The following is a 14595-nucleotide window of genomic DNA, read 5'->3' as shown; positions in this document are numbered from 1 at the left end:
AGATAAAATCTTAAATAAAAATACTGACTGGTTATTTAGTGTACGGTAGCTTTGCTGACAAATCTTCAAATGTAAACTTATAACCTGTAAGATCTTGTTCCATTGTTTTCTTAGTATGGATTTTCTGTGAGGATTACGGCTTGCTGTTACTGAGTAAGTGAGGTTATGAAGTTATTACGTCAGTTTATTTTGTAACTGATGATTAGTTAGATCTGGGTAGACTAATTCAATGTAAAGTCATTTGAAGCATACTTTTTACTTTTAGCGACTAATTGAAGCCACTAAAATTTAGATTGTTCTACTTTTTAATCATTAATATATTTTAGATACACATTCATAGCTGTTCAAGAAGTCATAAGAAACATACATTCTGTAAAAACTCCAATAAGATCTTTATTTATCAAACAATAACCCCCAATACAGACTTAAGATTTTTTCCAGTTGGTTGAGATCTGTCAGTATCGATAAACCCAACCAATTCAACTGCAAATGCTGTTCTGAAAAGTGCAAATTGTAAAGCCAGCGCAACACGTTTCAATATCAACTAGTGCACCATTGTAATACATAACCGTGGTAACAAATAGTTCAAACTACCACAGTGGCTGTAGAGACAGAGGAGGTGGGGCTGAAAATAAAAAGACTAGTTTTCTTTCAATGGGAGTGGGGTTGTATCTCTGCTATGAGTGGGAGCTGGTAAATAAACGTTGGTTCCGGTTCAGGTCTAGCCGATTAATCTGTACCTTTCAGTTCCAACTCAGATGAACAGAACAAGGGGCTTGGGGCAGGGGTGAGCATCTATGCAACAGCGCAGAGAAAGAGGGACAGAAAAAAAATGGCTTATCTTGAAAGCGCAGTGTGCACTTTTCACACAGCTGCAGGGCCCCCCCCCCCCTCCCTTCTCACTACCCCATCTCTCTCCTCCTTTCTGTCCCTCGTTCTCTTCTCCAACATCCTCCCTCCCTCCTTTCCCCCGCTCCGGCAGAGCGTTTAACGCGTGCGGATGAAAAGGGCAGCTCTGTGAAAGGCCAGTGCTGAGCAGCCACCCCCAGGATGCCAGCGCCTGTCCAGTCCAATAAAGCAGGTTGTCCTCCTGTTACTGGCTGCCTGGGTGGAAAAACTGGATCATTCCTGCCTCTCTGCTTGTCAGTTCACTGGTACCACTATGCTACTTGCTGATGATGGGCTACAGTAAGAGTACAGAGGGGAAGCACCTTGAGACACATTAAACACATCTTTGGATTTGAATATCAACCTCCGCTACATACTCACTTTCTCCTACTATTAGAGTATGTAGGAGAGAAAAGTTTTAGTGGCTGTGCTTTTTTTAATATCCAAGCAGTGGTAGGACATTATTTCACCACACACCTTGAGTCACCATATAGTGAGTAAATTCTGACTCCACAGTGAGTCACTGACTCACTTCCTGTGAAGTTGGTGGCATGGTATGACTAAGTTGAAGTAGATGGAAATATTGGTTTTATCTTGACATCTACAGATCAAATGACATGTTACTTGATTATTTTCCATGGTGCCGTTGATGTTTTATTCAAAAACTGCCAGAGATGCTTCCACTCACCGTTTTGTTATTTTTGACTCTAAAGCCAAGTTTGCCCTCACTAGTTACTGTTGTACTATATTAAAGCTCAAGAAACAGAAGGATACAGATATTATTTGCTTATTCTCCTCCTTTCATACTAACTAACAAAATATTCTGGGCCAAATATTTTTTTGATGTAACACTGTTTTTAAGTAGCAGTAAGTGTGCAGTATCTAAAGCATGAAGGGCAAGATGCAATGTAACAGTAAAGAAAACTCAGGACACAAAACAATGGGGAAGTAAATAAGTAGATTTTGGTATGTTAGAGAATGAGACTGATTATTTCATGTGGATACTTTTTTGTGCCAACCAAAAAGTGTCAAAAACTGTCTGGTACCTGTGTCTAGCGTCTTTCTGATAAGACAGTTCATGATTTATATATACACGTTTTTTCATTCTGATTCAGGCAAAGTTCTTATATAGCAGCTTATGTTATACAACATGCAGAATTGTAGCTTATTTTGTTTTTAAGATTTTTTTTTTCCTGTAGAAAAGCATGTACATATTTCTCACGGTAAGGCATCGAAACTGATTTGTTATCAATCGGTACTGACACAAAAGGTGTCACATCAGTAACACATTGGTTTCTTGAGTCACGCTTCCTGTGTGAATAGTTTTAATGAGCTGAACAGAATGTTTTCTTTAGCTTACTTACTGTCAATATTATGGTCCATGATTTAGGTTTCGTGGACTATTAAGTGGTTGACACATTTATTTTTTTTTCTTCTAAAAAAGGCAATTACCATACAGTGCTGAAACCCAAAGGAGACCCTGAAAATGAAGTATATTTAGATTGAACTGTAAACTTTGTATAACTTGCCAACACTACACTTTGGCGTGTTTTGAAACTGGTCAGCTGTGATTTTTATCTGTGCTTGTGTTTCAAGATCAGTACAACTTCTCCTTTAGCCATGAGTCAAATGCCAAGTAGATGCCATCACACAGACAGACACTGTGTCTCATTTATTTTACACAGAATAGTCAATATCCTAGAACATCTTTGGATTTGAAACGTACGTGATGTCGGTGCGCTGGTAACATCCCTGCAACAGACATGCGATGAGGTCCCCAAGAAAGTCCAAGTCCTGCTCTGACAGGGCTTTCTCCAACTCCTAGACACACACAACAAAGAAGAGTAGGGTGTAAAAATCAGACAGTGTACAGGTGAGCAACAAATACTTTTACTTAACAGACTAAAGATATAAAGACTAAAAGGTGCCACAGCTTGGTTTCAAAATGAAGGAACCAAAACAGTTTCACATGATAACTTTTCAATGAGGCAGAGAGGGAAACAAGTTCATGTTTGTGTCATTATGGAAGTACACAGACTACATCAGCTATGAGGTGATGTACCAAAAGAATAAGGTACTATTTCTCATTAGAGCTCGACAGTGGTGGTATCAGTGTGAGGTAAAGCTGGCAGAGGTCGACGGTGGGAGGGACAATTGGAATTTGCAAGTTGTCTGATATGGGCTTCTTGGGTTTGCCAGTGGTTGTTTGGCTGGAGCTGAGGTTCAAGTTCAGCCATGACCCCTCTCCTGCCTGGCATTGTGTTTCAGCCATTGAGGTTTTATGAAGCGGCAGTAACCGGCAGAGCAAACTCTAAAAGACCTGAAAGCACCAAGGAGAGATGGCAGGCAGGCAGCAAGGGGCCTGGAGCTGCGACACAGCCGTGCCCCCTCCTCTCCTCTCCTCTCCTCTCCTCTGCTCTGCTGACCAACTAAGGCGCAGCACCCCACACAGCTTCCCAGCATGCAACTCTCTACCTAACGATACCCAAAGGCTCTGGAGTAGAACAGGAGACGAGAGAAAGAGGGAACAGGAGGCTGAGAGGGCAGAAATGCAAATGCAAAGTGCTCCATCAGCCAAGTGTCCATTTCACTTACAGCCCCTTTTTGCAGAATGCAAAGCAGCTCCTTCAGACTGAAACCCAACCAGTAGTTCTTCAGAAAAAGAAAAAAAGAAAAAAAAACATGACTGCCTGCAGCTGACCACTCCTTATCTCTCCTTGTTCATGCTCTCTCACTAACAGCATCTCCAAACCCTTTCTTTGTGTTGCTCTGGTGTGGATGGTATCCTCTCCTCAAGGAAGAGGACGCACACTCCATTATTGTGCGCTCAATGGTCTCTCCTCAGTCTGCTCCTCTCTAGAGGGACCTGGTTGGGGCTCAGGGGTCGCAAAAGGTCAGCGTACACACCTCCTAGCCATGAGGAACGACGGAAACCAGGAGCCGACAAGTCAGCGCGATGAAAAATAGGAGGGGAGGAGTGGAGGGACAGAAAGGAGATTGAGAAAGAAGTTGAAAAACAGGATGAGATGAATGTTTCTACTTGAGGTTGGAGAAGAAAAGAGCGTATGGGGAGAAAAGTCAAGACACACTGCTCCTGCTTCTGACTCACCCCGCTATAGAAACATACGAGAAAGGCAGGTTTGATGATGATGAAGGAAACACTTCATTAAGTTTTATGAACACATTTAATGTGCAATTTAAAAGCCTACAGATCACCAATGCTCACACTGGAAAAATGAGACATTTTCTACTGGCTCTCTGAAATAATTCAACAACAAGACTAACAGGAGGACCTGAGGTTATGGGATTTTATGTCAATTGTCAAAAAGGTAAAGTAAACACAGGCAGGCTTTCACAAAATACTGTTAAAATGAAAATAAAAGAGATCTGAAGATATTCCAAGCTTGAATCTGACGCTGGCTTGCAGTGTGCATCACAATAAATGGAAGACGGATCAATCTCCTGTCAAACAACAACTGGGTTTTTCTGTTTGTAACTTCACACGTTGAGACTGCTGATGAGTGACAGCTTTAAGATACCACAGATACAGATTCAGATGAGATACAGCTGCTGTACTGCTTGTGCATGCTCTCAGTAGAAGTGGCTGACATTTCACTGACAAGTGTGATCACCTGGTTCTACTTTTCACTGTGGTAGAGCAGTAGTGGGCCTATCAAAAACATTTTGGATGTGGACATCCAACACTGGAGAGGGACAACACAGCTGAAATGATCAGGTGTGTGCTTCTAAGGACAATCTCTAAAATAAGTCTGGGCCTCCTACATTAACTATCCTCTAAACTGTGATACTGTAAAGTGTACATCTGTTCTAAGAGAAGTAACAAACAGTCTTCCTGAAGGACTGAACAGTTGCTCGAGCTAGCACATGTGTGACGGCTTGTTGACATGTACGTAATGTCATCCAGCTGGAGAGCTCTGTCGTTGCTATGAGCTCTGATCATTAAGAGGATAGTAGGATGGTGTGTGTGTGTGTGTGTCTGTGTGTACAAGCGCATGTGTACAGGATCCTGAAAGATCCTGTGTCATGCTCTCTTCTACTTCCTGGTCTCCTGTCAGGCAGTCTCTGGGCCGGAGTGAGCACCATCCATCAGAGACAAACTGCACTTTGATCACGCTTCGAAAAAGTTGGGTGGGTGGGGGGTGGGCGCGGCCAGTGGAAGAGAGCAGAGTTGAAAACGGCACCAGTAGAGTGAAGGGCTCGCTACAGCCGAGCTGAGCAGAACAGCCCCTGGATTAACACCGCTCTGCTCCACCTTTGAAGTGCCACACGGCATCTCATATGGCAGAGAGAAGGAGGAATTAATGTGGTGTGCGTGCCCTTTCTTCAGCCATCCATCCCAGCCAGCTGACCCTTCTGTAGGCTCGGTGCTAACAAACGTTCGGCTTGATGAAGGGTTGCAAGGGACACTCGGCTGCAGCTGGATGTTGTCCTGTGGGAACCTTTCCCCCCCTTTCATAAGCGCCCACACACGCAAAAAGTAGACAGCAAACTCTACACTACAAGGACACAACCCACAACCTTTGGCAGAGATCATCAACGACGGACCAAAACACACACTTTTACTGATATTCATTCCTACACGTGTCTCAGCAGAATAAACACGGCACAGTACTTTGGCTGCTTCGCATTAATGATCAATGGGATTCAAAGATAAGCGAGCTGGATAAGTGATAAGCTATGAAGAGTGTAAATCATCAGAGCTGGACTGTCAGATTTATCACTGAGCTGCTGCGGTGAACAAAACGGGCAAAGATTGGAGGGTGAGTCAAGCCTTTAGTCAAAAAGGCGTGTCATCATTCGTAGGCCAACTTGCAATCAGCAGTTCAGCCTGAAGGTATTTGCCACTTCTTCTCTCACACGTCTCCCCCGCTGTTTCTCTCTCTGCTCTTCTCACTGGCTTAACCTCTTATTCCTCCCTTCCACACCATTTTCCTCCCCCTGTCTCGCTGCCCAGTGTCTATGAGGGCCTCTGAGGCATTCTATTATTCCCCCGACAACACCCTCGTTCCACTCTTCACCCCACTGTTTTCCACCTCTTCTCTCCCTTCTCTCTCCACATGTTTCCCTCTCCTGCCACACTCGTTGACTCCAGCTGAGGACTCTTAGCAGTAAAAAACAGAATGTGATTGGCAGAATCTCCCAAAATTATTTGTTGACAATTTACGGTGCGGTGGGGGGGTTTGGGGAGAAAGTGGTATCTATACTAAACATATTAAAAAGTCTCCACTGAAAAAAAGAGGACTTGAATTGTTTGAGGCACTGTCTCACCTACCTATCTATTCACTAGAAACAGAAAACAGTGCAAGAAGTAACACCTGTGGTGACGACACAGCTTGACACTTGTCCTTTTCGCTTTCTCCTGAGGCCCCGTCACACCTCATGGACCTTCACTAACATTAATACAATAAAACAGCTGAATTTAAGCAGGAAAGATAAAAGCTTCGGTCATTCATACATGCAATGCCTTCATATTATTTAACCCTATGTCACACTTCACACACAGCACTGATACAACTGAAGTCTTGCTGTTGTACTTATGTAGGTTACGTGTGTGTTAAAAAAAAACTGACAGTATTGAACTTGAGCAGGTAAGTAATGTTGTTAAGTAATATCGAATTCCAGCTCATGACTGCATGTATTAAAAAGGAGCTGTTTACTCTTTCCACGTAGCCATCATATACTATGCAAAAGTTAAGCTCCATTAAAAGTGTAAAACATCCAACCTAATGCAAATGACTTCTAAGAGATATGTTCTTGTTCCTTTAGGCACTTTAGCACGACTCCAAATTTCAACACGGCTGGGATGCTGCCTAGCTTTAAACTTCATTTAATTTGATGCTATGTCTTTGTTTAATGTGAGAAACGGGATTAGAAATGTTATGTTATGAGATATTTATCAACTGAGAGAAGGAGAGGACTTTTTAAAGAGATCAAGACATCAAGACTAAACTAATGTAAAAAATAACCCAAATATGTAACAGACTTTGAAGCAGAGTGGACGACCTGCTTTTACAGATAAAAGTGAAATGTGCTTTTCTCAGTGGACACTAATGGTCCCATCAGAGGGAAAATGGAAATACAATGTGTGTATGTGTGCATCTGGCCAACACAGTATGTGAGATAGAAAGAGAAAGGAGGAGGAGGAGGAGGGGTTGTCATAAGCAGTGCAGCAGCGCTTGTATCAGCAGCTCCAAGGCTGTGGCAGATCCACAGAGTCTGCAGTATCAGGGGGTTGGCCTCCTGGCTCCCCTCACGGCAGACACTTTCCATGCCACTGCCGTTAACAGCTCCACTGGGGTCTGTATCACCAACAGTTGGAGGACGTGTGCAGGGTTAGCTGTAGGGGGAAGGGAGGCCTGTTTGTTGTGTAAAAGGCTCCTCTCTTCCTCTCCTTTGCTTCTTTCTTTATTTCTTCCTCCCCCACTCCCCTCCCACTTTCAGCTCACACATGGTTCCTCCAGGAGCCATCATCTGACAACACCCTCCACCCCCACACGTAACCACCTCCTGCCACATGACAAACATGCACACACAGCCGTACTACCACAGGAAAACGCCCTCGCATCCTCAGGATGTACCGTTCATCTGATCATCAGAGGAAACATCAAGATATTTGAGTTTCTGCCAGACACATCTGACTGACGCATCAAAACAAGCACTAGTCGGCTTATTTGCCTGATTAGTTATTATTTACAACATGCCTGTTCGAGTCAGAGTGAAAAGTTGTGTCCTTCGCACTGGTTTCAATGAGCATTTTGAAACATTCAGACAGTTAGCGCTTGGAGGTGCTGACACCGTTTGCTCATGAACACACGTGAACAGGAAGAATGACTGCAGGTTGCTCTGAATGAGCTACACGACCATGAAGGAAAGGAAGAACAGTGACACGCTAAAAATAGCTCATACACTTCACAACTGGAAGGTCAGTTTCAACTTTCAGTTGAGTTTTATTATAGTGTCACTGTCAGGGCCAGGTGGGACAGGTGGCCAGTGGAGAGGTGTAGTGGAGGAGAGATTGTTGGGGGTGGGTGAGGAATGGACTGTGGACAGATCCTTCCTGAGCCAAGCTCTGTCCAGACGGACGGAGACCCTTTGCCTTGGCCTAGCTCACCAGCTATGCAGGTGATGAAGCACAGGAGATGGGAGGCCACCCACTGCAGCAGCAGCAGCAGCGCCTCTTTCACCTCTACTGCCAGCCCTGAAGAAACCACATCATCAGCTTCCTCATATAAAGGGGAGCTTCCCTTCTGCTGACATCCCAGTGGTCCCATTCTCTTCCTAAATAAACATGCACCACCATATATACATGCACACACACATACACAGAGAAAAACAGATGATAAAATTCAGCCTGGTAACAAGAAGCATCTGACCGATGTGGTTGCACATGGTGGAGAGAGGAGTCTTAAAATGGAGAAAACAACATGAAGCTGATGGTTTGCCGCCTCGGAGGTGAAACACACAGATGTATATATGAGGAGGAACTGCTACTGAGGAGTAAGTGCTGCTGAGGAGGAACTGCTACTTTCCAAAATGTACGTGAAACTCGGAAGACTCTCCACTTAAAAATGTAAAATATGCTGAGATAACAGTGGTTTACAGACACCGACACCTCTGGCTCAGTAGCACGTTCCAACAAACTAAACTAGCTGTGTTGAAAAGTGTCAAGGCTAAAAAATACCGACTAATACAAGTTTTTTTTGGTGTCGAAGGAAGCTGGAGCGAACACAAGGAAACTCTCCATTCTATTGAATCAGTGATTCCAAAGTTAAGCTACACTAAGCAGTTATTCTCAGATTGTACTCCATAAGAATGACAGCCAGCAGGTGATTGTCTGCGGTCTGTGCTGTGTTTCAACACAACGTTTATCAGGAGGCGTGAGGTGACAAAGTGTTTGTCGGCTCCAGCACTTTGAAGTCAGCCTGTTGTGCCAAGGTCCTGACATTCCCAAACAGCAGCGCAACAGCTCCAAAGGCACCCAGCAGGTATTCAGACCTGAAAACGGCCCCGCTGCTGTTGTTAAAACAATACAGGGGACGGCGTTGGTGGGGGCATAGCGCTTCAGGTGCTGTGAGGCAGGAGACGTCTAGGAAATCTAGTTAAAGCAACAAATCAGTGAATTTGAAAGTAGATGACAAAATGCGATACATTCATAAGTGTAACAACAAGAAGTTTTTTTCCCCCCTGCGATCCATGTTGTAAGCAGAATTCCCTCCACCCCAAAACACACCCCTCCTCTGCAGCCCTCAGGCGACTCTGCAGCCAGCGTCGCTCTGAAAACTCCACATCAGACTTCTGTTGGAACATTGTTGACACTCCCTCCTGCTCAACTTGTTCTCCCTTTCCCTCCATCTGTTTTCATAAGGACAAAATCAGCATGTTCCAGTATAAATCTCTCTCTTTAAAACCTCCTCTCACACACGCACACACCAATATAACAGAAAACAGTTTCTAGGCAGGCTTAACGCACATTAAGTTTTCCGGGGCTTCGGCTAAACGAGACCTGTTTTTTTTAGTGAACTCTGTGCTTGGTTTCCATCACTCTTCTCATCACTGCTTCCAGACCGGCTGCGATCATGGAGAGTGAGATAGAAACGGCGGAGGGATGCCGCCCCAGACTGGAGACAGAGAGAGGGAACCATGGGGAGCTGCGACAATGGAGCCGACTGAAACAAACCCCAGTGTATGTGCCCCTCTGCCTCCCCCCTCTGTGCACACGCTCCCCATGTGAAACCATCTGATGCATGTACTGCTGCCCTCACTTGTCAATCACAACTGGGGGGGGAGGGGCAGCTGCCTCTTACAAAGCCCCCCTCACAGTGCATGCGAGGGAGGGTATACAAAAAACAAAACAAAAAAAAGACATGCAAAAAGGTTGAAGCTTGATGTTGGAAGGGTACTCCTAGAGTGTGAAAACATTTTTGGGGGCTTTGTGAGTGTCAGAGGTTGGTGTCTGTGAGGCATTAAGAGAGACTGAGCTGGGGATGTGTCAGTGGGTGGGATAGAGGGAAAGAAAAGAAAAAAGGGGATGCAAGGGATGAGTGAACAGTGCAGATCTGGGATGAGAAAAGATGATTGTTGTGGTGTGGAGGGGATACAAACACCTCAGAGGAGGTTAAGTAGCCCCAAACATGATTTAAGTCACCAACCACTAATCTGGATGATGACTGTGAAGGACAGAGCAAACACAAACACTCCCAAAAAAACACTTGGTTCCAGCCTCTGCTTGCCGTCGTCATAGCATGCAGAGGCTTGCTACTGTGATATCCTGCCACACATCTTCACCACAGCCGTCCTTGGCCCTTACATCAAAGCCTCCTATTTGAGGCCAGACAGGCAGCATGCATTAGGTGACTGCTATCTGCAGTTATAATCCACAGAAACTGGGATTCAGCCACAGCGTGTCTGTGTGAAGACGGTCCACGATGGAGCAACACTTAAGCCTTGATCCTATCCGCCATGTTAATCGATTTGCTCTCCAGACAACAGGAACACGGACATGCTCACAGGCAGCTTGCTCTCACTTATTTACCAGATTTAATGGGGCTAAACCTTCCTTTACAATCACACTCAGGGCCTTAATAAAAAAAAATAGCAACCCCCCCTCCCCAGAAGGAGCAGCGGCTAGCACCCAGTCAGAGTGGAGAGCCTCCACCCTCCAGGGGGAAGGGAAAGAAAGAACCACCATCTGGGGTTTAGTCATGGTGATGCCATGGGCTGCTGGGGCTCGAGAAGGGGATGGGGTAGAGGGGATGGCAATGAGGATGGAGTTTGGGTAGAGGTAGACAGGCAGGCAGGTCCTTAGACATGCTGAGACCGTCAAGGCCCTCCACACCCACACAGGTGTTTGTAATTACTCTAATTAGACTACTTTTGCCCTTACAGTCTAGTCAGGTTAAAGTTGGGTGGAGCTACTGATAATGGTGTAAACTGTACCTCCCTAACAGGTGCAAGGAAAGTAAAAAGTGAGGGAGCTGTCAATCAAGGACAGTCCCGTACACCCACACCCACACCCACACACACACACACACACACACACACAACACGGAGAAGTTGAATCAGGCGATATACTTTAGAACATCTGTGTGGATGTGGGTTGAACAGTTCAGGATGTACGAAGGAGAAACTTCACCACTCTTCCAAAACATATCCGCTAATTTGGTGTTTTAATGATGGTGGTGGAGAGTGCTGTCAAAACTAGGCCTACTTATAATTTTAATAACCGCCACAGAGCTTGATTGGATGTTAATTTCTTAATTGCAGCATGCGGTGCACCTGTGTGGAAGCGTCTGCATTTATTATGTTCCTCCACTCATTTAGTCAGGTTTTTATTTCAGTAGATTTTAGAGACTTAAATCAATGCAAAAGTACACTGAAGCTGTTCTGGTGGCACAACACCTTACTAAAGACACATTATGTTGGTTTTTCCTTTAATATGTTGCCTATTTGTACATCTGTCCACAATTTTACCAGGTTAAAGACAAAATGAAAGCGATCGTGGCTACAGAAAACAGAAGTACTTGTCAGAACGGCTTCAAAAACCCAACCACTTCACACAGGCAGGGTTTGAACTTCTCTCTGAAGATCTTTTTTTCCTTTACACAATTTTTTCAGGTGTCCAACAAAGTACACGACAATATGAATTCCTTCCAGGACTGTCTGACGACACATCGTACAAAATAAAAGACTTTTCTAGCATAACGTAGCTGTCAGGCTTCAACGTTGTGGTAATGTGTTCGTTTTTCAGTTCAGTCATGGTGAAGTAGGACAGTTGATGCGAGCCATCATTAATGAAATTAACAACACCTGTTCAATTCCCACTATGAAAAGTCAAAAGCTCGTTTCAGACACGCACCTCTTAGGGTAGGTCTCATGATCATTAAACAAGCACCTGAGTAACTTTTACGTATCAAAACACTGACAGTGTGAACAGGGCTCAAATATCTGCTGGCCAATCACGTCACCAATGATGGCAACCAATTGAAAATAAAGATATAAGTAATCCAATTAACCAATCGCAAACAATTGGTTAACAACACCACAATTTAACAAATCCACTGAATCACATGATGATGCCAAATAAAAAATAAATTGTTAAAAACTGAACAATATTTGGTTCCTATATCATTTTTTTTTTATCATAAATAATGTAAAAAGTAACAATGACACTGTCAGGAGCTTTGAGGTACCAGTACTGATGACAGACGCTGCTGAAATATCACTGACCAGAGTGACGTGACTATGTCTTTAAATACCTGATTGGTGGTGTGTGTGTGTGTGTGTGTGTGTGGGGGGGGGGGGGGGTTGATTTAGTGAGGTCACAGTTGTGCTACTTGGGTACAGCGGGTGACTTCCTGTTCGCACCAGGGTGGGGATGAGCCGCAGCCAAATGTGTATTCTAGCAATCTGACTTTAAACCTGTAAAGAAGCAGGCGCTATCACCCAAATGGCCCATGGCTTTAAAATTTAAGGTCAGCCTTAACCCCACCGCATCCCTATTTGAAACCTTTGCATTCATTATTGTATTCACACAGAGAAAAAAAAGTTTTCTAAAATAAAAGAGAAACACAGAGGTTGTTTATCTTCAAAAACGATGCGCTGTTTTTACGCCAACATCCTAAAAAAATGTTTCTCCTGCCAATGAGAAAAGTCCCTCCTGTGTGCAACGAAGCAGTAAATAACCAGAACGAGGAAGCCAGCAGGACACGTCAGCAGATATCACTTTTACCATCTTAGCACGGGACGAGAAAAACTATTTCAGAAGACGTCAAGGCGGCCCGGCTGGCTTTGTCAGCAGACTACTGTGTGAACTTTTCCTGCTGTCGTTCTCGCCCAGAGTCTAAACTAAACTGACAGAAACTAAAACTTCTACTGAGGGGGCGCTTTCACGCCTACAAAAAGCTGTGCTGGTGATGAGTACCTTAAAATTAAACACAAGTACAGACTGAATAGTTTCCAACATCTTTTAGCCAATAAACTCTCTCAGAGAAGACAGCCGATTTAAGTCTGAGCTCACAACAAAGATGATGTTGGGCAGCTGATGAAGATACAGGGAATAAACACGCGTCGATGTGTCAAGGCCGCTGCCAGCAGAGCGCGGAGAGGGGGCATGGCAGCAACAGAGATCCTTAGCATGAAAGGTTATGTCTAGTGATGAAGGACACATCACTGAGGGTCCAGCAGCAGTGGCCCTCCAGCGTCTGTTGGCTGTGGGATTTCAGGCATCATTTCACAGATACAGAGCGAAGAAATCAAGCAGGCACAAAAAGCCGGGCGAGGGGGGACAGCCGTGTTGACCTCGGGCCTCCTTCCTGCAGGTCACCCTCTCGTTCTTTCATACTAATGTGCTTTTGCTTCCTCGCTCTCCATCTCTAGGACACTTCTCGCCACTTCCCCTCTTTCCCCTTCCCTCCCACTCATTCTTCCTTTCCTCTCCATCTCACCCACTCAACCCCTCTTGTCCACACACAGACTCTCTCTCTCTTTCTCTCTCTCTTTTTCTCCTCTCCCGGCTCGCTGGCTGCCGCCTGAGGAAAGTGGAAACCAGCAACAGTGAAGTGTATCAGCCCAGGAACAATGTGCAAGGGGCTGTTTTGTAAGGCTTGCCAAGGAGACTGAGAGAGAGGGGGGCTTGGGCTCCATTATCACTGACCAGCACCGTAGAGAGACAGAGCTTCCCCGACAGTACCGCAGCAGCACTGTTGGACTGGATCACTGAGTTTGTCAATATCCAGCCTGGTAGCGGTTTCTCAGGGTACAAAAACATTGCGGTCTCAAATGTGGCATTCATTACAAAACCTCCAGTGAGGAAAAGAAACAGGTGTTTGTCTCGCTGACGCCGCTACAGTAGTTATTAAGTCAGTGAGCTCAACCATGCCGACTCATTCATGCTTACTCGGTTTCATATCCTGCAGAAAGGACGAGGTCATACCTCGGTTTGCACAGAAAAACAAAAAACATGATAAGCTTCACTAGCTTTTCACTTTTTTCATGTATCAAGCATCTAAACCTCAGACGGGGAACTGTTGTGACAAATGCAATGCATGCAACGGAGGTATGCGTGCCCACACCCTTCTTAGTCATCTCCCAAAGCTGACACCAGAGGGCAAACGCCTCGACACACGTCTAACAAGGAAATATTGTGACATGCAGTTGGCTGAGGCGCTCCGTAGCCACACATTGATCCTCGTTGTCCATAATATTCAGATAAAATGACAACAGCAGCCGATATAAGACACTATGTGGACTGATGGCGCGTCAGAGATTGTTGACACTAAAGCCTTGGCCTGAGTGAAATCACTCGACGCCCCCCACTCTGTCATGACCAGTGACAGCCATTTCCTGCCCCCCTTTCCAACCCTGATATTTTTGGGTAATTCAACCCATACACCCAGAGATAGGCGTTGCAACTGGAGCTGACACTCAGCCAACCATTATCACACAAGCTGTCCTTAAAAAAAGGACAAGAAAATGAAACACTGACTCAACGATTCTCAGGAACCTTGACGATACAGGTCAAAGCGGAGGTAAAGGAGTGTCAGGCGGAGCTGACAGTGCCCAGGCCAGTTTTTCTTCTTACTGGTATGTGGCATTAAGTAAAACAAACATGTCTGCCCTACAGTTTCCTCCTGTGTCTAAAACAGCAGTCATGTGAACATGTTGGAACCAAATGTGCAGACGACTGCT

The 14595-nt window shown here is 44.9% G+C and overlaps 1 protein-coding gene across 1 annotated transcript in view; it reads right to left on the bottom strand.

Moving 5' to 3' along the window:
• LOC128358390 (chromatin remodeling regulator CECR2) overlaps window positions 1-14595 on the bottom strand; it is a 35596-nt gene that overhangs the window by 16668 nt on the left and 4333 nt on the right. The window contains exon 2 of the mRNA XM_053318644.1: window positions 2615-2709. Within this exon, the coding sequence (XP_053174619.1) occupies window positions 2615-2709 (95 nt within the window). The remainder of the gene's footprint in view (window positions 1-2614; window positions 2710-14595) is intronic.

This window comes from Scomber japonicus, chromosome 5 (genome assembly GCF_027409825.1).
Source record: "Scomber japonicus isolate fScoJap1 chromosome 5, fScoJap1.pri, whole genome shotgun sequence".
NCBI classification, from domain to species: Eukaryota; Metazoa; Chordata; class Actinopteri; order Scombriformes; family Scombridae; genus Scomber; species Scomber japonicus.
The sequence above is the reverse complement of the archived record's forward strand: the minus strand, read 5'-3'. Positions and strand labels throughout refer to the sequence as shown.